Source organism: Daucus carota, chromosome 1 (genome assembly GCF_001625215.2).
Source record: "Daucus carota subsp. sativus chromosome 1, DH1 v3.0, whole genome shotgun sequence".
NCBI classification, from domain to species: Eukaryota; Viridiplantae; Streptophyta; class Magnoliopsida; order Apiales; family Apiaceae; genus Daucus; species Daucus carota.
In genome coordinates, this window is record NC_030381.2 from 41,224,092 (window position 1) to 41,247,031 (window position 22,940).

At 34.4% G+C, this 22,940-nt stretch overlaps 4 protein-coding genes across 6 annotated transcripts; 1 reads left to right on the top strand and 3 right to left on the bottom strand.

Moving 5' to 3' along the window:
• Positions 1-826: 826 nt before the first annotated feature.
• Positions 827-2,723, top strand: LOC108204230 (pentatricopeptide repeat-containing protein At5g48910). The gene has a single exon (XM_017373562.2). The coding sequence runs from the start codon at positions 850-852 to the stop codon at positions 2,659-2,661; it is 1,812 nt and encodes a 603-aa protein (XP_017229051.1). The 5' UTR covers positions 827-849; the 3' UTR covers positions 2,662-2,723.
• Positions 2,724-5,392: 2,669 nt separating this feature from the next.
• LOC108204232 (transcription factor HY5) lies at positions 5,393-7,895 on the bottom strand. Its single transcript, XM_017373565.2, has 4 exons — positions 7,701-7,895; positions 7,096-7,270; positions 6,758-6,914; positions 5,393-5,702 (listed from the first exon to the last, which is right to left on the bottom strand). Exons 1-4 carry the CDS (start codon positions 7,792-7,794, stop codon positions 5,655-5,657), a joined length of 474 nt encoding a protein of 157 aa, XP_017229054.1. The 5' UTR covers positions 7,795-7,895; the 3' UTR covers positions 5,393-5,654.
• Positions 7,896-10,405: 2,510 nt separating this feature from the next.
• Positions 10,406-15,079, bottom strand: LOC108204231 (protein WVD2-like 6). 3 transcript variants are annotated; one of them, XM_017373563.2, is made up of 9 exons: positions 14,916-15,079; positions 13,928-14,189; positions 13,554-13,850; positions 13,369-13,430; positions 13,200-13,271; positions 12,967-13,066; positions 12,818-12,889; positions 12,613-12,723; positions 10,406-11,117 (listed from the first exon to the last, which is right to left on the bottom strand). In XM_017373563.2, exons 2-9 carry the CDS (start codon positions 14,162-14,164, stop codon positions 10,659-10,661), a joined length of 1,410 nt encoding a protein of 469 aa, XP_017229052.1. In that variant the 5' UTR covers positions 14,165-14,189; positions 14,916-15,079; the 3' UTR covers positions 10,406-10,658. The 3 variants fall into 3 exon arrangements, with proteins under 3 accessions (XP_017229052.1, XP_017229053.1, XP_063940408.1); XM_017373564.2 differs by having other exon boundaries at positions 12,967-13,063; positions 14,916-15,056; XM_064084338.1 differs by lacking the exon at positions 14,916-15,079 and adding an exon at positions 14,819-14,904.
• Positions 15,080-16,265: 1,186 nt separating this feature from the next.
• Positions 16,266-22,572, bottom strand: LOC108205727 (putative L-ascorbate peroxidase 6). The gene is made up of 10 exons (XM_017375769.2): positions 22,428-22,572; positions 22,232-22,340; positions 20,932-21,047; positions 20,602-20,672; positions 20,357-20,399; positions 20,171-20,267; positions 19,859-19,942; positions 19,305-19,426; positions 18,141-18,201; positions 16,266-16,543 (listed from the first exon to the last, which is right to left on the bottom strand). Exons 2-10 carry the CDS (start codon positions 22,258-22,260, stop codon positions 16,438-16,440), a joined length of 729 nt encoding a protein of 242 aa, XP_017231258.1. The 5' UTR covers positions 22,261-22,340; positions 22,428-22,572; the 3' UTR covers positions 16,266-16,437.
• Positions 22,573-22,940: the final 368 nt, after the last annotated feature.

The window sequence follows — 22,940 nt, forward strand, 5'->3', positions numbered from 1 at the left end:
TTAGTATATTTCGAAACTGATTCTACAATAAAATAATTCTGGATGATTATTATTCTGTTATAGAATCATGTTGAGATATTGCATAATTTTAGATGATCTTTGGAATAAAAAAATTGTATAAATTCGTTTTTGGTTTAATAATCAAAATTTGCAATTATATTCCACAAAAAATATAATAGAATATATATTATGTATATATTTATGATGGTGGCTACGTAACTCCATGTAAGAGAGTATGCTATGGAGTGCTCAATGTGAAAAGTCATATAAAAATATATGAAAACTACTAGAGGGGCTTGAAACACTTCTTATCATTCACTGTCTCGTATTTTCTGTTAATATAAAATAATAAGTCATATCAATTATTTATGATTAAAATAATTTTATAATATCACTGTAACACAAATGAAAACTAATATAAATGAGAGTAAATATTAAAAAAATATATTTTTATAATATCACTGTAACACAAATGAAAACTAGTATAAATGAGAGTAGATATTAAAAAAATATACTCCCTCCTTCCCATTTTAATTGTCCAGTTTGACTTTTAAATGGTCAAATTGACCGAACTTTGACTGAAATTTACACATATAATACAATTCTAAAAATTAAAAAAATTATATCTTTATAAAGTACATACAATATATTATAAAATGTAACTTTTACTTTTTTAAAATAATAACAAATTTGTTCTATATACTTGGTCAAAAATTAGTCAATTTGACCGTTGAAAGTCAAAACAGGACAATTAAAATGGGAAGGAGGGAGTATTAGTACTAAAAATTTCTATAAAAAAAGAGTATAAATTCAAAACCCTTGACAAAACTCTTTCATAGAATTCAAAAAATGCAGCACTCTGGCGCCAAAGCCAAGCTGCTCTGTTCTCTTGCTACTCCACCATTTCATACCACCGGAAGAGCTTCAGAACAAAACATCTTATCTCTGCTCCAATCCTGCAAAACCCTTCTCAATCTCACTCAAATCCACTCGCAAATCCTCAAATTTGGTCTTCAAAACAACCCATTAGTCCTCACCAAATTCGCTTCCACTTCTTCCCTGCTCAACGCAATCGATTACGCTTCTTCTTTCATCTTCTCTTCCAATTCCACCACCCACTATGATGCATTTCTGTTTAATACTATAATTAGAGCCTATGCTTTTACGAGTCATACGAAAAAGAATGCTTTGCTTTTGTACAAACATATGGTAGGCATTAATGTGATGCCTAATAAATTCACTTACCCTTTTGTTCTCAAGGCTTGTGCTGGTCTTGGGAACTTGAATTTGGGGAAACAGGTTCATGGGTCGGTGATAAAATTTGGTTTCGATGATGATATTCATGTGAATAATACTCTGGTTCATATGTATTGTTGTTGTAGTGGAGGGATTGAGTTTGCGAGGATAGTGTTCGATGAAATTTGCAAGTCAGATTGTGTGAGTTGGAGTGTGATGATTGGCGGGTATGCTAGGTTAGGGATGTCTACTGATGCGGTTGAGTTGTTTAGGAATATGCAGATTGCGGGAGTTAAGCCGGATGAGGTTACTTTGGTTTCGTTGTTGTCTGCTTGTACTGATCTTGGTGCGTTGGAGCTTGGGAAGTGGGTTGAATCTTTTATTGAGAAGGAGAAGGTTCAGAGAAGTGTGGAGCTTAGGAATGCACTTATTGACATGTTTGCGAAATGTGGTAATGTGGATAAAGCGTTGAGCTTGTTTCGGGGTATGAAAGATAGAACTATTGTTACATGGACTTCAGTAATAGTAGGTCTGGCAATGCATGGGCAGGGTTTAGAGGCTGTTGCGTTGTTTAATGAGATGACAGAAAGTGGGGTTGCACCAGATGATGTTGCTTTTATTGGGTTGTTTACTGCTTGTAGTCATTCGAATTTAGTTGATGAAGGGAAGAAGTATTTTGATTTGATGATGACAGAATTTGGTGTTGTACCTAAGATAGAACACTATGGTTGTATGGTGGATTTGCTTGGTAGAGCTGGACTTGTCAAAGAAGCTGTACAGTTTGTTGAAAACATGCCAATTAAGCCAAACTCGATAATTTGGCGAACACTAATTACTGCCTGTCGTGCTCATGGTGAGCTTCATTTAGGTGAAACGATCACAAAGAAGTTGATTAGTAAAGAGCCAATGCAAGAGTCAAATTACGTCTTGCTTTCCAACATATATGCAAAAATGTCCCACTGGGAAAAGAAAACCTCAATTCGAGACGTGATGGGGAAGAAGGGGATAATGAAAATTCCTGGAAGCACTATGATTGAGCTGGATAATAAGATTTATGAGTTTGTTGCCGGAGATAAAACACAAGATAATTACAAAGAGATATATGAGATGATTGATGAGATGACAAGGAAAATGAGAAGGGCAGGATATGTTCCTACAACAGAAGAGGTTTTACTTGATATTGATGAAGAGGACAAGGAGGATGCACTCAATAGGCATAGTGAAAAGCTTGCTATTGCTTTTGCACTTCTGAAGACACCACCAGGAACTTGTATAAGGATTATGAAGAATTTACGAATTTGTGGAGATTGTCATTCTGCTACCAGATATATATCGAAGGTTTATAATCGAGAAATAATCGTGAGAGACAGAAATCGTTTCCACAGTTTCAGGGATGGAGTATGCTCTTGTAATGACTTTTGGTAATAATACCAGGATATATATGTGTGTGATTTCTTGAATGATATTTTTAAGTCCTTTCAACTTTAGTTCTGCTAATTCCTCATCACCAAGCTTCACCTATAAGCACAAAGCCTTTATAAGACTGAAAAATCCTAGGAGGCACTAGTTTCACACAGTGAGGTCCAAGGCATTTCCACAATCCTTTAAGTCCTTTCGCAGATGAATGCTAGCAAGAGCATGGGCAAATCACTGTATACCTGAAAAGCAGCAGGTCCAAGATGAATCAAGAGGGTTTCTCCTTTGCCGATTGTCTCCAACTTGCAAATTTGCAGTTGTTCCTTGAGGTGACATGAGCTAAGTAATTGGAGGAAGCATATGGAGAAACTGCTACCAGAATAGGTGTAGACCTCTGTCCAGCTGCCCAGCCCACCTTATTGCAGAGTCTATGAAATGTGCTAAATCCAGAGTATCTAATTATCTATAGACGGTGGGAAGCTTTGCCCCTTACTGTTATATTTTATGAGCTCCGTTTCAGTTTGCTGTTTCCAAAATTTAGTTGAAACCAGATGGCATTGATGATGAAGCTGATCTAGTGCAATTTTCTCAGCCTGTCTAGGAGTCTCTTTTTAATCTTATTAATCACCCTGTATTGCAAATTTCATATTGACTTCCATGGTGAAGGTGAAAACAGTGGGACTATATTAAGAATACGTAATCATCCACATATATATGAAGGGCAGTGGAGTCAAGAGGAACATCGATTAGTACAGTTCCAGTTTGCTAGTTTTGAGGATGATGATGACATTAGTGATAATAGAAGACTGTCAATGTGCTATGGGTGCATGTAAGCCATAACAGTTTCCCATCTGTCTTGCTAAGCTTCTGTCTGATGCGGGTTTTTTTCACTCCTGTTCCACTAGGTTGCTGCACAAAATGCATGCAGGAGCATCCTCATTTCACCCCCACCTTGTCTCACTAGTAGCACTCCATTGTCAGCAACTAGTGCTGATAACACCATATGGAATAGCATTTGGAATTTATTTGTCCCTCCAAAAGTGAAGAATCTGATTTGACATATTCTCAGTCAATGTTTGCCGATGGTGGCAGCACTATATCAAAGACATGTCTAGTTAAATGTTTCTTGTTTTTTGTTCTTCTATCATACAGGATGATTACCATATCTTCTTCGCCTGCTCGGTGGCTAAATCTGTGTGGAGTATGACAAATGTAGGAGAACTTAGTAGCTTGTTTGTGACTTTCTTCAAATTTTTGAACTATATTACCATAATAAGAGTATACAGAACATCAACATGGCTGCTATGTGATGCTGGACGTTATGAAATAATCGAAATTTTGCCTAGAAGATGAATTTCTACGCGATGGCTGTGGATTTCTTACTCTCAACACCCCCTTGTGCTCGTACCATGTCCTGATTATTGCTTTTGTGAGGTCAAGTTCCCTTATTCATGTGAAGGATCTGATGTTGATGTGTGTATTTTTTGTGCTTTTGCTCCTTCTGAACCCAGGGTGCTTAATCATCAAGGTCACCGAGAGCACACTCTCACACTGCAGAGGGAAGCCTTGTTTAAGTGTGATGCTTGTGGAGTGAAAGCCGAGGACTATTCCTATGTATGCATCGTCTGTGATTTTTGGATTCAAATATGTGCTTTTTCGCCATTGATGATTCCAGCTCCCACCTATCACCATCACCCTCTCAGTCTTATCTATTCCATTCCTCACACGCATTGCTATTTCAATGGATTTTGTGCAGTCTGCGACAAGTTAGTCTGCAAAAACAACTGGATGTATTATTGTCACAAATGCACATATTTTGTGCACATGAGAGCTTCATCCTCACATACATTGCTGTGAGTGCCCAAATCCAGTGTTGCTTTCGTTTTCTTTATGCTAACTATTCAGTCTTGTTTTCTCTGCTAATTTAGATCAGTTTTTTCCTCTTTGTAGCGAGCTAATTTTTTGTTATTATTATTGCTAAATTATCTTCACTTTGTTGTTTACAGGGATGATATTGAAGCAGATAGCACTGGTAAAGAATCAGATCTGGTAGAATCTCCTCTGTCTAGAGAGCAATCACCATTCGATCTCGTTGAAACCCAGTGTGGCAAATTTAAAGTCAGAGTTTGAAGGTGAATGTGAAAACAGTATGATTATATCAGTATTACATGATGATCAGCACATAATTGAAGAACGGTGTAGTCATAAGAACCATTCAATAGAACGAATCGAACTTCTAGAGAGGATGATCCAGAACTCGATGATCGTGATAGAAGAATCACGGGATTCTCGGGTTTGATTCTCCCCTACATTCTTAAGACACCCTCCATTCTTCTACGAAGGAGTGTTCTACTGTTAGATATGCAAAGAGCGAGCAAGTTAATAATAGTCGGATGTTCTATCATTGTAATGAATGTGATCATTCTTTTCACAATGATCGCCTCTGTCTGTCCCAAAACATCAAGCTAGGAAGAATGGTTAAATTAATGACTGGCAATCAACAACACTTGCATTGGTCGTAAAGTCAAGTAAAAGAAAGAATTCTCGGCTGTACACTTGTGGCAATTGTAATCAGGCTAACAAGTTTAACTTGTTTATAGAATGTCATGGGTGTGGATTTCTTGTCTTCTTCAGTTCTGCAATTAAACTTCTGGTGGAGTAGCAACTTCCGAGATCTTCATACATATACTCGACCAGAAATTTGCCATGAACGCATGTAGGCAACAGATTGCACAAGTAATCGACCAGAAGATCTCATAAGTAGTAGTATTATCTATGCATGAACGCATGTAGGCAACAGATCGGCACTATTATTTTGGACTAGACACCTAGACTACACAACTCAGAAACTAGATTGCCTGATTTTTCCTTGCACCATCAAAATATATGTTGCATGGACAATTAAGAGAAACCTATTAACAACAGTATTTCCAATCTTTCAGAATAAAAACATTAGGAACAAGGCTTCTACTATTTTCATTATCTCACGCGAGAGCCAGCAGCTACTTCCTCCCATCCTGCCTGCCACCACTTGTAGTATTCTTCAGTATCTGAAAATTGTTGCAATAGGCAAGGATGAGCAATTACGCAAATCTTATAATTCGATTTGTTGCAGAAACAAGTCCAATGAATTTCTAAAAAGATACTCCCTCCGTCCCTTCCAATTGTTATCGTTTAGAATGGAGTGTTCGGCACGCATTTTAAGACTCATATAAAGTATTGTTCCATAGCTTATTTCTAAAATTTTCTTTTTCTGAATAAAAATCTAATATTTAAATTTTTATTCAGGAAAAAAAAATTATAAAAATAAATTATAGAACTATATTTTATGTGAGTTTTAAAATGCGTGCCGAGCCTTCCATTCCAAATGATAAGAATTGGAGGGGACGGAGGGAGTACAATTTAGTATATGAAACCAGCATTTCACAAAAAAATTCTTACATACATTGCTGCACATATTACTTACAAATTACACAAAGATATATAGATGTATTTTTTTTCACAAGATATTGTAGCCTTGAGGAAATTAGAATTGGTAACATCTACATGATTAATTAGCAAAGGAAATTGAATTCAAGTGGCAAACTAATATTGAATTGGATTCAAACACCATTTATATATTGCACCTATACAGTTTAGTATACTCTTTTCAGGTTATAAAGATCACTGAGCACAATATTTTCTTACAAAATCTGGGTTGCTCAAATTGCGCCTAAACAGAAGCTGCCCCTAAGTGCATTATTAAGACTTGAATAAGTTTGCATATTTGAATTGTTTAACAGAATGTCAGCTGTAAAGCACAATTCCAATAGTATCCGAAATGCAAAACTCTGACTATTTTAAGTGTGTACAAACAGCCATTAAATGCAAGAATGCCCAGAATTTATCATAGAGACGTACATTCAAAAAGGTTTAGGCAAGTTATTAAAGTGATAAATGACCAGGCGAAGTAATGATGGGATATTTAGGTTGAATAGTTCTAGTTACATAGAATGAGATAAAATACTAGGCTAGGTCATGATGTAATATTGTTACCCTAACAAGATTCGAATGGAAGTAGTATTATGATGCACAAGTGTAACTAATTAATGTAAATATAACATACTTGTCTCAGCATATTGTTCTCATTTTGCAAAGTGGACAGCCTCTCATCAAGCTCAGAGTTTTTCTTCTCCAAATCTTTCACCCTCACTTCCAATTCACTTAAGTATGCCTTCTTCCTTTCCCTTGCTTGTTGAGCAGAAACTCTATTTCTTAGCAATCTATAACATACAAACCCAAATTAAAAAAAAAAACTAACTTAGAATAAAAACAAGAACCAAAACTCAAACAAAACTTAGGGAGAAAAAAAAGGAATTTAATCTGCAAGTCAAGTCGGCCCCATTCAGATCTTGCTAAGCCAAAAAAGAATTCAGAAAATGACATTAGTTTTGTCCAGCTTACCGCTTTAAACGCTTATTCTCTTTGTCAGCTGGGCTTTTACCCCTCTTTCTAGAACCCTCTCCAGCCCCTTGGACCCGGTCTGGACCACCTTGAGAGCTACCCTCCCTCCCAGAAGCTGAAACACCAGCTTCTCCAAATTCCGGTACTCTTCTGATCTCTTCATCACTCTCCACACCTTGACAGATCAAATCCAAACTTATCAAACACTTCACATACTCCCATTTAGCAACAACTTATTATCCTAACCACAAAACATACATATAGCATCAACATAATAATGCTAATTCCAATCAAATCACCACCTCTCCAGAAAATTTCACACCCAGATCATGAAAACCCTTCATCTTTAAAACCCATAAGCAAAAACCTCAGATTCTCGAGAAATCAGCATACCCAACTAGAGATTTACAATAAAGATCCAATCTTTATGATCTAAATTCTAACATCTCATTTAATCATCCTACTCAAACCAAACTAAAAACAAAAGATTCAATCTTTAACATCACCTAGCTCAGCAAAGCAAACATTATCAAACTACAATCCCAATGCACAAACACCCACATAAAGATCCACAAAAATAAGCTCATAAAACAAAAAAAAAGTACCTTCTTTAACTTCAAGTTGAAGAGCAGAGCTAGAAGATCTTTCGCTACTTGATGGTAAGCTCCCTGCAAAAGAACTCGTCGTCGCCTCCAACATTTTTCTACAAAATCATACGATACATACACATCTATATATTTATCGAATATAGTGATTGATACAAACGGTGGACAAAATAGAGATGTAAGAAAAGAGCGGGACATTAATGTTACTATGTTACAAGCAGATAAAGAAACATAGAAAGTGTTTTCAGATTATCACAGCCGTTGGATTGCTTTTGATCGGATGGTTGGAAAGAGTTTGTCGTGGAAGCACTAGAGCCACATCTACGAGGGTCGATCAAAAGGATGGAGTGCATGGATCGTGGATGGATAGTAGCCGTTGGATGAGATTTGTATCGTACGGTCAGTGAGATGTGGAAGGGGATGCAATGATTTTGGACCAGTATCAGTGTATCGGTATGGTGGTTTTGTCGAGGTTTATGAATCATAAATGTAATATTTGGCCGTGGGATATTTTCGGTTTTGTCAATAAACGAGTGTCAAGGATTGCATGGAATATGAGTATTTGTTTCTGTGTTCTCAATATTTTTGATTTATTACAAAAAATTCAACTAATTTTTAAAAATATATTATTTTATTTTGATAATAAAATTTGATTCATGAATTTTTTTTAATAAATTGTGAAGTGATAAATCAATCAATCAGTTTCAACTCCTAATTTCTAGGATCATGATTTCCCTCTATTTATTGAGCTACAAAGTTACTATAAATTATCTTTTTTTTAATATTTAAATGAATATCTCATAATATTGATCGATATCCATAAAATAAAATCTATTTTATAACACATTTTGTTATAACTTTATGTTTGGAACTCTTCATCTTCACTTGTATCTCATACTGAAATGCAATCTTTTTTAAACATTTGTTGAACTCAGGCTTGCTTGGAATGACAATTTGATCGATCGAAACGAGTTTAGTATAATAAAATTCGAACTTGATTTTCTTTAACAAATCCGAATTCAGGACTCAATTGCATCTTGATTTTCACAAACTCCAGTGAGGAATTATTAACATCTAATTCGAGTTAAAATGCTTATGGGTCTGACGATTTTGAAATTGTTGAGATTGGATTAGAGATTAGAGAAAGCGATTAGAGAAGGTGATGGATCAGCCTTCTAAATATGAAATTATTAATGAAATAAGGCCATCATTAATATATAATGTAGCATTTTACTCATAAGATGCCGGATCAGTAGCGTTTTGTAAGGTTTTTCAGACGTAAACGCTAACATGATCTGATGTCTTCTTCTAAAAATCAAAACACCCAATTGTCCATCATTAATAAATAGTATATAAAGCAATTTTTTTAACTATGTTATTTTGGAAATCATTACTTGTGGGTTTTGTGATATATAGAGACTTTTCTCTATTCAACATGAATAACCTTAAAAACAAATTCACATAAACAATATTATTATGTCACTTAAAAAATTGGCGATCCTATTCAAACAAATATTAAAAAAATATTATTTAGGGATATATTATTAATAATCTTGCTTAAAATTATGTCAAAGAGCAAACAAAAATTTAAAATTATTAGAGCCATTTTTAATTAATTCCGTACAACTCTACTTGTATTTCATATTACCGAACTTCATAACTATAAAAAAAAACATTATTTGCTTATAAGAAAAGAATCTGATTACATCAGGATCGACTTCTCATGGTAATATAACAATGACAGCTTAATGCCCAACTCTAAACTGCGACATGAAACCATGAAGCCACAAATATATTTAAGGTATATTAAAATGAATACTATATGCTTTTTATTTTACAAGAATTGAACCACCAACAAAAACGTGCATTTATAATTTTTTGTTCCCAAGCTTAAAGCTGAACTTGTTTGCAGGAGGTTTTCCCGAAGCCGAGAGAGACTTTGTAGGCGAAGATGGTTTAGTTGTCACTGGTGTAGAATAACTTCTTGAATAAACCAAAGGTGCAATACCATCTTCTCCTTCAACATTATTGTTGACGATCATCCCAGCTCCTCCTATACTATAACAATGCCTCAATTCTGGATTACCTGATCCTCCATTTCCTCCGTCCCTTCGGAGAATGATGTCTATTTCCTCCGGTAACAGCTTGTCGTCCCACACGACACCGGAGGATCCCTGCCTTCGGAATGACTTTGTAGACCTTTGTAGACCAGCCATGTTATGTTACTACAAGTCTACAACAGAATGAATCTCAAAGATGCTAGTTAGTTGAGACTTGAGAGTTTGCTTGTTGCATGTTTTATATAGAGAAAGTGATCAAGGAAAGAGGACAGAAGATGGTATATAAGTATGGTTCCATGCAAAGACTTGCGGCAAAAGAATATGCCCTGAGCAAACACTCAGAGTCAAGGACCACATGTTGTCAAAATAAAATTAAAAGGACTATAGTTTTGTCCGACAAAGCCAAAAAAAATATTGCAAGGAGGTATTAAAATGCAGTTCAGCTCCTCAAGATACTTGAATGTATCAATACTCTAACAAGCTCTGTTATTTGCTGTCTTGTCTGTTATCCAACAGCCACTAGGAAATATGAGCAAAGAGGTTAGCCCTGAACAAAGTTTGCTTTGTAAATTTCGGTTTGTGAACAGTTGATTGATTATACTAAAATCCACAAGCATTAAATACCAAAATTGTTGCAAAACAGCAAACCCGGAGAATTTTTGTTTTTCATACTTGCCACGGGCATAATAGAAGTCTTAGCAGCCAATGCAAAAATCCCTGACAGAAGCAGCAAACTTTTAAAGCACCACATTGAACAACAAATCTTGCTGCTGAATATAGAAGAGACAACATATGAATCATAAACTACATGATTTCAGGTCTTTTCCATTCCCCTTTCCCCACAAGATTATTGTAACGCAAGCTTTTAAAACGCAAAAATACCAGTGCTGCGCAATTTTTAGTCCTCGGTTGCAACAGATTCCTCTCCCGAAATTATCTGCGTCTGGTATTCAACTTCAGGTGCACAACTGGGTAATTGTTGACTCTGACTTGGCTCTGTATTTGGGGTTACCTCATGATTAGTGCAAGATGCACTCTCATCACAAGTATTTGATAAGGCTAGTTCAGGAGAAATCGACTTGTCCTTCTCACTGGTCGAGGCAGCTTTATGAGATCCAGCCTTGGTTCTTTCACTTGATAAGCTGGTCCTTTCAGATGGCAGTTTTGGAAGAGACTTGCGTGTCGGCTTCTTTACAGGGACAGGAGAATGTGCTTTATTAGGATTATTTTGAGAAATTTTCTCATCCATACTTAGCCGACTAAATGGCAAACTGCGCCTATTGTTTTCCTGAGAATCTCTGCTGGGTGAATCCTTCTTTCGAGCAAATTTTGGAGATTTTGCTCTTGTTGTTGGTATCTACATTATGAAATGCGGAAAACACATCAAGTCAGTCATTTTCACCAGTCATGATATAAAAATACACATATGCTAAAGTTCTATAATTGCTACTGGATGAACATTTTACTGGAGAAAGTATTCCATCTCGTAACCTACTAATTTCAATTATCATCTTCACATAATCCTGGGACGATATATTTTTCTACAATTATCTACTCTATTTGATCCTCAACTTATCTCATGGACTACACCTCAAACACTTGCTACTTTATTTCCATGGGATTATTAATACCTACACAGAGGGTGGGATTAAATAGTCCCTAAAATGAACTAAAAGTGATCAATATTAGTCCAGGAGATTGTTGTAAAGGATTTAGTGTCACAAAATTAGTACGAATTTTAATAACCCCAAGGTTATATTCCATGCAAACAATCATAACGTAGATGTCTAACAATAATTACATAACATTCATTTTAAAAAAAATCTTGATTAACCAACACTAGAATGATGTGACTTACAGAACACAGTTGGCGACTTGCAGTGGGTTTCACCCCAAAAAGGTGCAATAATTATGCTAATGTGGTGGTAGGGTCCTATTAATTTAATATAGTACACACACACACACACACACACACACACATATTTATTTATTTGTACAAGCATGTAACCCGTGCGATGCATGGCTGTATTTTAATAGTTAATAATTTTTTATATGGCTTTAAATTAATATGTTGTTGGCGGATTCAAACCTTAGAGTTCTAGTAAAATCTTAGTGAAACATAAAAAAATTCAATCTAACACTTCTCATCAATTTGATTATGTGATCTAACAGTTATAATGCACTTTATTGGACTACAAACAAACGACCAAACTTTTGCATTTTTAGCTTTAATAATATAGTATAGACGTATAGTAAGTGTATAATATATATAATGTGTGGAGAAGCATAGAGAAACGGATGAGAACAGATGTTTGGATATTTATATATCTACTATGTAATAATATACAAGGGAATGTCGAAATATTGTTGGGAGAAACCAAATATATGAGATTTATATCTTTATTAATTAATAAGTTGACTAGTTACTAGTCGATTGTCCATGACCAGTCTACTAGTTGCCCAGCCGCACCTCCATCGACTCAACTCAACTCCATGCACCAAACAAAGAAAGGATTAAACCCTCTCCCTTTACCTCGCCTAAACTATCCCATCCCATCCCAACCAAACCCTTTTCAACCCCCAATACAAGCACACCCAACAGACTACTATGTTTTGTCATCATTGTTATTTATATGCATTGTTAGATAAATTACAAAAGAATAGACGTATAGTTCTTTGACTCAAAATTGTGTAACCTTCTCTATATTCAAAGTACTAAAGAACCAGGCAGTGAATACAGTTAATTACCGTGGATTTATTAAGGATATGCAACAAGATAGACTATATTACATCATGTAGATACTTGATATGTACTTGAGAATTTTCCTTTCACATTAAAATTTATGCGTTACCTTCTTCAACTCAGCTTTAGGAGGTGGAGGCTCTTGATAAAAGCTTGGCAAGGGCGTAGCTTTAAATTTCAAGCTCTTCCTCAAGTTCTTAATTTCAGCTTCTTGATTTTCCTGTTCAGAATCAAAAACAAAAAAAGCAGAAAAATTAAAACTGGCACGTAGAGCAGTCTAAAAGCACTGAAATCAAGTATTTTTAAAGCGGTACCTTAGATCTAGCTTGCAGGGTGTTCTCCTCTTGTTCCTTGGCTTGGATTTTTTCCTCAAGTTTAGAATAGTACTAATGACCATAACAATTGCAACTGTAAGCCAATGACAGATTAATGATTATGACTAATGTGACCAAGTAAAACTAACCTCTCTTCTTTTCTCAGCTCTTTCATTACACTTGAAACTGAAACCATAAGATGGTAGAGTTCCCAGTCTTTTGGTTTTACTATCTCCTGCTCCCGAACTTCTATGTAATATTAAGGATACACTGATAACTGAATTCACAAAACATAAGAAATCCATACTAGGTATGCAATAACCAACTCATATGTTCCCAAAGGATGAATACAGTATGTACATATACTGGCAAAATAGGATACGAAGATGAATGAGTGCTTCCTTCTGCTTTATCTGGACCAACTATTTTCTGTGTCTCCCTTTTAGGCTTTTCCCTGCAGGTCAAATATTAAAATTAACTTACAAGGTATCTGCGAATTTTGTGCCCAACTACACACGCTAATACCACAATTACAACTGTCACGAACATACATAAGGCCTTCTGATTCAGACAACTTCGTCCTTGATGACGGTGCACTAGACTTTTCAGAGTGCTGAAAGAAAACAATAATGTGTTACAACAGAAGTAGAAAGATTAGATATCCTAACCACTTTTCAAAAACAAAACAAAAATTTTGGTTTAAAGAAACATGAAATTGGTTTAGTATTGATCATGCCTTAGTTACACGAGCCTTAATTTGCATAGGGGCTGGCTTTGTCTTGCTTTCAGAAATATGCTTGTCATTAATTTGTGTATTCTTTGTCCTAAGAGCAAATGGTTGTTTCCGTTGTGAATCAACAGTGGCAGAAGCACTTAAAACAGGAGTTGCTTGTGACTCAATGCCATTTCCAATCTTTTTCTCGCGTTTCCCTGAAGAAGATTTTTGGTTTGAAGGCTTCCCATTCACGACATTGCTTACATCCCTCTGCAATGCAGAATCCTCTGACTCCTTTCTTTCTCCCATTCCAAGATCCTAAATTGATATACTAAGTATTAAACTAAAGTAAGATAACATTATTAGACCAGATTGTTTGTTCAGAAACATAATACCTTGGATTCACTCAGGCTATCAATATCCTCACGCGTCATTTCCTCATCCTCAGTGAAGGACCTGTTACTTAATTTCAACGAACCTTCAAAACTCCTGTTTATTCGTTCAATGTCTGAGCCATTTCCTTCCTCTAAAGATGCATCGTCATCGAACTTAGCTGGATGTTTTTCATGGTCTTCAGTTTCGCTACTTATTCCATTCCTGGACACAACTATAACATTATCAGCATCCATCATCTGCTGCAAGTTCACAACTTCCCACCTGGAAAATCACAAATTGCTTATAAAATGATCATATATGAACATATATAAAGTGTCGTTAAACACTCTCCCATAAGCAACAGATCACTGGATTAACATATGCAGTCATATTCACATTGTTTCATCTTTTGAGGAAAGGCACTATTAAAATTCATACATATCCAAAGAATAAAAAGACAATAAACAGAATTGGAGTCTGCAAATGCTATATGCTAATGATCCAGCAGCATTTCAACACATTAAACCATAACAAACAAGCTTAACAGATAAAACAATAATATAAAAACATTTCATAAATGGGGTTACACATTGCCAAACCAGACCTAATTCTTCTAAACCCATTATAAAGAAAAGACCATATCTTGGCGCTTTAAGAATGAATCCAATACACAAACTGGTAGCATTACAAAGAAATCGAGCATTTCAGAAAATAAACTTGAAAACAAATTCTAATCCAATCCATCTAGATACAAACACATGTAAGCATATATAACATAAAAGCTAAATGCAGTATACTACTAGATCTTCAACACAAGCAAAAGATCCAAAACCAAAACTACCCAGATTCAAGTAAAACAAAAAGGGGTTGAATTTCACAGTGTTCATAATCTAAAACACATAGCAACCAACCCACTAGATCTGTTGAAATGCAGAGTTTACAATGCTGATGCTGCAGATTAAAGAAAGAACATATACATACAAAAAATATATATAAAAAGTGACTGACCCAAGTTGAGAAACCTTAAAAAGGTTTGATCTTTGGTGTGTAAGAGTGAAATGCAAGAGGGGGCACTACTTCTGTAGGAAAGGTGTTTGTATTAATGCCGCTCTTCGGACAGAGATGGTAAAAGTGAGACTTCTAGAAGAGTGTCACTCGTTTAGTACAGTTCTGGACTGAGACAGAAATTGTTGATTTTTTATTTTTCATACATTATTTTTTGGTGAAATGATTTATTGCAAATTTTAAATTTGTATGGATTTTTTTCATTTGTCGAGTTCACGCTGTTTTTATGGTGAGTTATTTAAAAGTGAATTTGAATTTAAAAATATTTTACAACTATATCCTGTGCAATAATTTTATCTAAAGATATTTTATTTGTCACATACATACAATAATATTTAGTAAAGTGTTAATTAAGTAACTAAAGATTTGCAGAATGATATAATATGCTTAAATAAAATATTAATTTTAGTTTACTAATAATTTGATTAACAGAGTCAAGTTCTATGGAGTACAAAAGAAATTGGAGTATTGGAGTACAAGATTCATAAAATATAATCTAGTCATTTGAATCTTAATTTTTTTTTTCTACAATATTTGTAAACATTCCACAACCTGCAGATTATCTTTTACAACATAAACATTGTAATCAAAAGATAGAACAGTTACTTTTATAAATCGTAGGACATTATGTTCTGCAATATAACTTATAAGCATAACAACAATCTTAATGCTTGTTAAAGTTGAAAGATATTAATGATTAATTGACAATTATATTTAATACTACATATAAATGATAAATTATATATAAATTTGGATAATAAAAGTAATTATTTATGATTAAACTAAAAAATTATGATTTGTACTCCAATACTCCAATGTTTTTATGTACTTCATAGAACTTAACTCTTGATTAACATAAATATACTAATTCAGTTTAAATTTATAAAATCTATAAATCACATGATATCATCGTCAACAACACATGTAATAAAACAGATGTAATAAAAGATACAGCGATGAATAACTGTGAAAAAAATATAATGAAACGTAATTTCTTTTTAGTTATAACTATATAGTCAAAATATTTAGAATTTATTCGTCAAAAATTAAATACTCATATATTAAAAATATTTTTGATCATTTTGATTTTTAAAACCTGTCAAATAGAAATTTCAGATATATGACTAGCAGGACTAATTGCACATTTCAAGTTATTTGCAAGTAAAGGTAGATGCTGAGGTTAGTTGGAGATGTCAATATGAAGACACAATTTAAACAGTCCAGACAAACTACTTCTGTCATTAGTTTCTCCTATCTCCATTTGCCTGTTCATGTTGAGTTCATTTTCACAAGTAGCTGAGAATGCTGCTTTAAGATTAAAAAAGAATCACTTTACCATTAAAATTTCAACTGCCTATCCAGCTTTTTTCTTACAATAGAATTTACATGTTGAAGATCATGTTCGAATATGCCAACTAGGACTAGGATCTAAAAGTTTGACAAAAGCATTCTTCCAGCAGCGCAATTATATTGATTTTCTCCATCTGGCACCTAAGTTTGCAAGTTTGATATAAGCATTCTTGAAGTCTTCAAGAAACAAATCCTCGTTGTTCGCATAAGTTGAGATCCAACTGTTCACCATTGTAGGAAATGGCATATGAATTCAGTTAGCAAAGCAGCAGAATTACTGATAAGAAAACAGTTACGCATCATACTGATTAAAATTTATATTATTTGTATCAAGCAATATCAGATAAATACAGGAACACTGGACACTATACAAAGTGGAAAGAATAATAAACACCCGCCATTATTTAGAAGCAGCTTCACATAATAAACCAGTTTCAGAAAAAAGATAATGCATCCAGCCCACTAGAGTCCCAGTCTGACTTTGAATGAAAGAATGGAACATTTAGAATTGATTTGTTTCATAGACAGGAGATTGACATTTAAGTTTAATGTGGTTCATCGATCAACTAGTAAATAGTAAGGCCTTGGGAAAGCATAGGACGGAAACCTATTTGATAGCAAATGATTCAAAAATGGTTTAGAGGTTGAAATGTTATTTACTAGAATAAACATGTCTTTTTTATCTTCGTTTTTGACATCTGCCGTTTGGCTCCTAAAGATTCATATGCATACAAATTTGCAACAAATTAGGAAGTCTATATTGTACAAAGAGACATAGTGGATAATAGAACTCTGAAGTAATTACCTGGAATATGGGTGTATAGACCGTTTAGGGTCAATAACTACAAATTGCCGTTAATATATGCATATTTAACTTCACATAAACACTGATGTTGTATTTGGTAATCATTCTTTAACGCATAACGAAATGGAATTAAGACATAAGTAAAACATGGTAGTTCGGACGATATAAGAATGAGAGGTTTGCTGTATCCGCTTTAAACCTTATGGTTGCAATAAAAGCTGTAATACATTAGGATTGATTAACTTTTAAGTTAAGGCCTAAATTGTACAGTACATCATAACTCATGGCAAAAAGATTTGTCAATTCAATATAAATTTTCCTACAAATTTGGATTTGTTGAAATCAAAATTGGCATATAGAGTTGTAAGATAAAACTAGCACAAACCCTCCCAATTAACTGCAAAACTAGACATTAGTAAAGATACTACATATCTGTGTTCTTAATAAAAAAAAACTACGATACCTCTAAAAGATGACGATAGCCAACATTTTGGCATTCTCTTCTACTATTCGGTTACTTCTGTATCCTCATATAGTAATACCATTATAATTGATATTATCTCACATGGTTTCTCTTTCCCTGTGGATTTTAAATGTTAAGAAATGCATCGCTTATATCTAATGCAGTTATTTGTCGCCTTTGTTAGGTTAGCTGCAGCACAACATTTCTCCAGCAGGGCCTATTCGAGATGTCCAAGTTGTCTCCCACACTACTGTTTCAAGATTTGTATGCATTTTTTACCTCCGATTTCATAAATGTGAAGGAATATTAATTTAACATGGGCCTACACATTTTACTAGAGTAGTAAGATCTTGTAAAGGGAATCCACCACAAAGTAACAAACTTTGGTTACTGGAACTGTGCTGATAACTGATAAATTTATTCATTAAGTTCGCAAAGGTACTACTTTTGGGATATCTAAGGTATTGGAGGAAATTTAGTAATATATGTATACTTCCTTAATACTAATACAGTACAACAACTACTAAAGGAATTCTGATAGTGTAATTACCTTAAGCATTCATCATCTTGGACGAGTGCTCGGTCTGAGGGAAGACCGATCATACTACCAGCTACAGCATGAATAAGAAAAAGTTAACATATAAGCATAGAAATGTAAAGAAAGAAGAAACATTAAATGTTGAATATTATATTGTGTATCCCCTAAATTCCAAAAGTCTGAATATCTCTATATATTTAACAAAATCCTAAGACTTTAGGCATAACAGCTCTTAAATGTGATGAACCATTTGGATATAGTCCTTGCTCAGTAACTGACAGTAGAAAACTGGAAAAACTCAAATAAGAACTGTAATATTTCTATATATTTAACAAAATCCTAGGTACTTAGGCATAACAACTCCTAAATGTGATGAACCATTCGGATATAGTCCTTGCTCAGAAACTGATAACAGAAAACTGGAAAAACTCAAAAAAGAACTGTATATATTTGATATAAGAAGATGTATACATTTATAAAATGCTTTGGATCACACATCAGTCACTTGGTTAAGTTTGTTTGTATTTATAAGCACAAGCCTACAACTAATGGTAACTAAATTAGCTAGCAATATTTGGATCCGCCTGTGGTCGATTGTCAACGATTCGGTACCTATTAGCCTCACGGGCTTCGACTTGGGGTTTTACATATGGTGTCAAATCTTGACAACATAGTGGTTTGTGCACCGCCCCAGGCTGCTTAGATTTGTTTTTTGGGCTTGACAAGGAAGTCTTGTTACAGCTGATATCAGTTAGGCGGTTAAGTATGAATGCCTTCATAAGCAGAAGCATACAATTGATGTGAACCAAATTAGCTAGCAATTTTGGATCCGCCTGTGGTGGTTTTCTGAACCATTCTATAATGAGTTAATTTTGTGGGTTTGGAGTTCTTGTATTACTTGGACGTCCACCTTCAATTCTAAACATATACCGTAATATAATGAACTACTAGTCACTTGTAAAGTTATAATGTACAGTCTTCTTTTTCCTGTTCAGGATTTTTTTACACTCCCTTTAGTCTCTTATTACTACATGAACTTGATTCTCTGGAATTAAGCCAGCAAGCAGATCTATAGTAGAGTAAATACCTTGTTAACTTTTATAATGAGACTTAATGATAAGAAAACAGATAAAAGCTGCAACTTTTAATGACTTGAAGTGGTTAAACATCAATCACCTGACGACAACCATGGCTTTTCAAGAAGTATTTTGAAGTATGAATTGTCAAAGACTGTAGGTTCCCCAAACCCTTTACCTCCAATAGTATGAGCACCAGACAGAGCAACAAGCTGTTGTGCGCTGCCAACAAAATATTGTTATATATAGCATACCACACTTTTGATATCATGAAGCTTACCATAATGTGTGAAACACAACTTTCAGTATCATGTTTACTGACTTCTAAATTGTTGGCACACAAGATCTCTCCATGGCAATCAGAATGAAAGCATAGCCTCATGTCACCTAGTTGTACTAATTTATTATTACATTCAACCCAAAAGAACAGTTCTTGTTATATTTTCCTGTCTGTCAACATATTTAGATAGCAGCGTACGATATAAACTTATAACTGTGTGCAGAAGTTGAGTGCATACAACAGTTTTCACGAAGCTAAGGTTTCTTCGTAACCTTGTATAGTATGGTTTATCAACTAACTCATCAGCTTATTCATCTTTCTAAAAAAAAATATTATTACAGAGAAAGTTTTGTTTAAGTTTGTCATATACTTACGAGAAACATTTCTTTTGAAAGCACTGTTTCAGGGTAGAAGCATCAAATGATTCTGCAGGAAGTTTGTCTTCAGGATCAGGCACCCTATTAAAGCAGAAACATACTTTAAGCTGCGAAAAGAGCTGTTAAATAAAGCTACTACTGGAAATGGAACAATATGTAACATAACTATAGCTCTAGGACATCTAATATTTAATCTATTTAAAATTACTTGAATATAAGTTTATAATTCTCTATGTTCCATAGTAATTACTCACAATGTTTATTTATCTTCCAACAGCATTTGACATGGGGAAAATAAACTTTTCTTACATTGAATCTATTCTGCCTAACTGAATTGGGATGGAGGGACCTCCACAAATTGAAACAGCTTCTGCTCCAGCAACAGCAATCATATCTGCCCACGAGACTATAGAGTAGACGAGAAAAATGAAGTTAGCCAAGCTACCATGACTACCAGTATATCTATATGAGCTTCAAAAATTGAAGGTCAGGAACCTTTCTGTATCACATCAATTTCGCTCTTTGCTTTCTGTAGAATCTATGTGAGAATGCACCCACCAAGGAAATAGTCGGATTTAGGCCAGGTAAAAGTTGATCAGTCTGGGTGTATGTTCGTATATGTGCAAATTGGACAAATAAATAGAAGTATCAGATAAGTACAGCATGCATGACAACAAATGAATGCTACAAAATCACATGAAGGGAATAAAGCTAAGGGTCACTTAAATAACAGACTTTACCTTCAACGATTTTTTCAGACCTCCATTTTCTGGTCTGTCAAGTTCATAAACTATAGACCCATTCATTCCACCTGAGATTTGGGTAAATTATTGATATAAGAGAAAATGTAAAGGCCCGTATTGTACTAAGCATTTCATGGTTTTTAAGAATAGAGTGGATATTTCAGTATGTCATAACCGATATGGTACTAGCACTTTATGAAGGAGCAACAGAAATGCTATTTTTAATCCTCTTTCTCTGTAACAGGATATGATAGTGGAAATCTTTTAGCATTTGAATTTGTTATAGCCAAACCAGTATTTCACAAGATTGGTGTCTGAAAAAAGTACCTAATTTTGTGTCCATTTCAAAAGTCCCTGCATCATGAAAGACAAGACGTAGTACACCAGGAGCCTTGCTCTTGGTCAACACCTTCCTCACCTCTCCCTGTATGAGCTGAAATTCACTGGCATCCATGTATTGCAGTCAAAGTAAATATACCGAAAGTTGCAAGTACTCAACACATTTATGATTTTGAAAAACATTGTGAGATGACCATCAATGGACACAGTATGGGACTGCTTTAGGGGCACACGGCCCTAAAAAATAAAAATTAACTGATTTAGTAGTATTATCTTGCTTCTTTGAAGAATACAACAGTGGGGTCGCGCTCAAGAGAGAACCAGTCCTTAAAATAGAACCATAGAACCATTAAGGTTCTGCTGCAGAACCCTAAATTTTAAATAGATTTTTAGGATTTAAATCTAAATACATGTTTTTTTCATATTTCTTCATCGTTGTATGTGTTCAAAAATAATTTTAAAATCTAATACATAGATATTGACATTTTTTGCATGTGAAGTTCTGTTGCAGAACCCTAACTCATACTTAAGTTCTGCTGCAGAATCCTGCCTTATAAGGTAAGGGTTCTATGGTTCTCTCTTTAATGGTTCTCTCTTGAACATGACCCTACAACAGTGATGTGCATTAGATTTTCAAAAACTTCATGCAAATTCTATAAGTTGTATATCTAGTCCCTTTATTTAACTCTCAAACTTCTTGCAGAGCTTCAGAGTCTTTGAAGTTGATGAAGATTTACTATTTAAAGAAGACTTAATGTCTTTCTGGCATCTTACAACTAAAGTTTCTGAAACTGCCACTAGAGAGATTATAATTTTATTATAGCTAATCATCCTGAGGGGCAATATACCTTAACATTCTGATAATTTTGATTGGAAATAGTGAAAAATTTCTTGAGGGAATATGCAAAGTCTAAATTATTTTGTTTTGCTGGTGAAGCTGAACTATATAGCATTACTAGACACCAGTAACTGTAACATTAAAAAAGTCACATGCTCACTCGTAGAGTTAGATAGTCAGTCACATTGTAAAGAAACAACATCAATTTTTTAGCCCCACAAGTAAAAAATTAGCTATTTAGTAAAATTCTACAGGCCTTACAATTTCGGAGAATTTGGGAGAGTCAGTAACTTAACATATAAAACAAGTAAGGCAATTAAAATCTCCTAAAAGAATTACCAGTAACTTACAAATACGAAAAATAATGTCCAAAAATATGTTTTTTTCCACCTCATATCACGTGTACGAAGTTAAAACGACTATTATTTTGGGGCAGAGTGAGTAGCTTACTCCTCGTCAGTAGCAGCAAAAGCTGGCATAGATGTATCAAGAGGAAGTAGGAAAGACAATGTGGAGGTGAATGCAAGCGTCCTCCTCCCCCATTTGAGATTCACAACTGCTGAAATTCATGATTTACATATATAAACAAACAGCCACAGGCACATGGGTATGTATATCTTGATGCAAAATGAGCAAGTATAGTTACCTTGAGAATCATGATGATTGGAGGATGATTTTGATGATACAATTTTAGCGGTGAGATTGTTAGCTGGAGGAGTGGGAAGTGTGTTGTTAAACAAGTTTAGTAAGGAGTTGGAGGAAGTGAGAACTGAGAAGTGAGCACTCAAACATCTTCACCATAGGATAATACTAATGCTGTTGATAAGAGAAGAAAAACACACCCCACACTTTATTTCTAACTCACAATTTCCGCCTTTTTATTATTTTGTCCCAGAATGATGACTCTTATTTGTAAAATAATTTAAGATATATATATATAACATAGTTGATCTATACTTAATAAAAGGGGTTAATTATCTAGTTGGTCACTGAAGTGGGCTTAATGTATCAAGTTGGTCACTGAACTCAAAACGGTATCAAGATGGCCATTGAAGTGGCCATAAATATCAAACAAGTACCTTGAAATATAAATTCAAGTAGTAAAAATATTATTTATAAAGTTTTACACATTATTTTTGAATGTTACCAGAACCAAGTA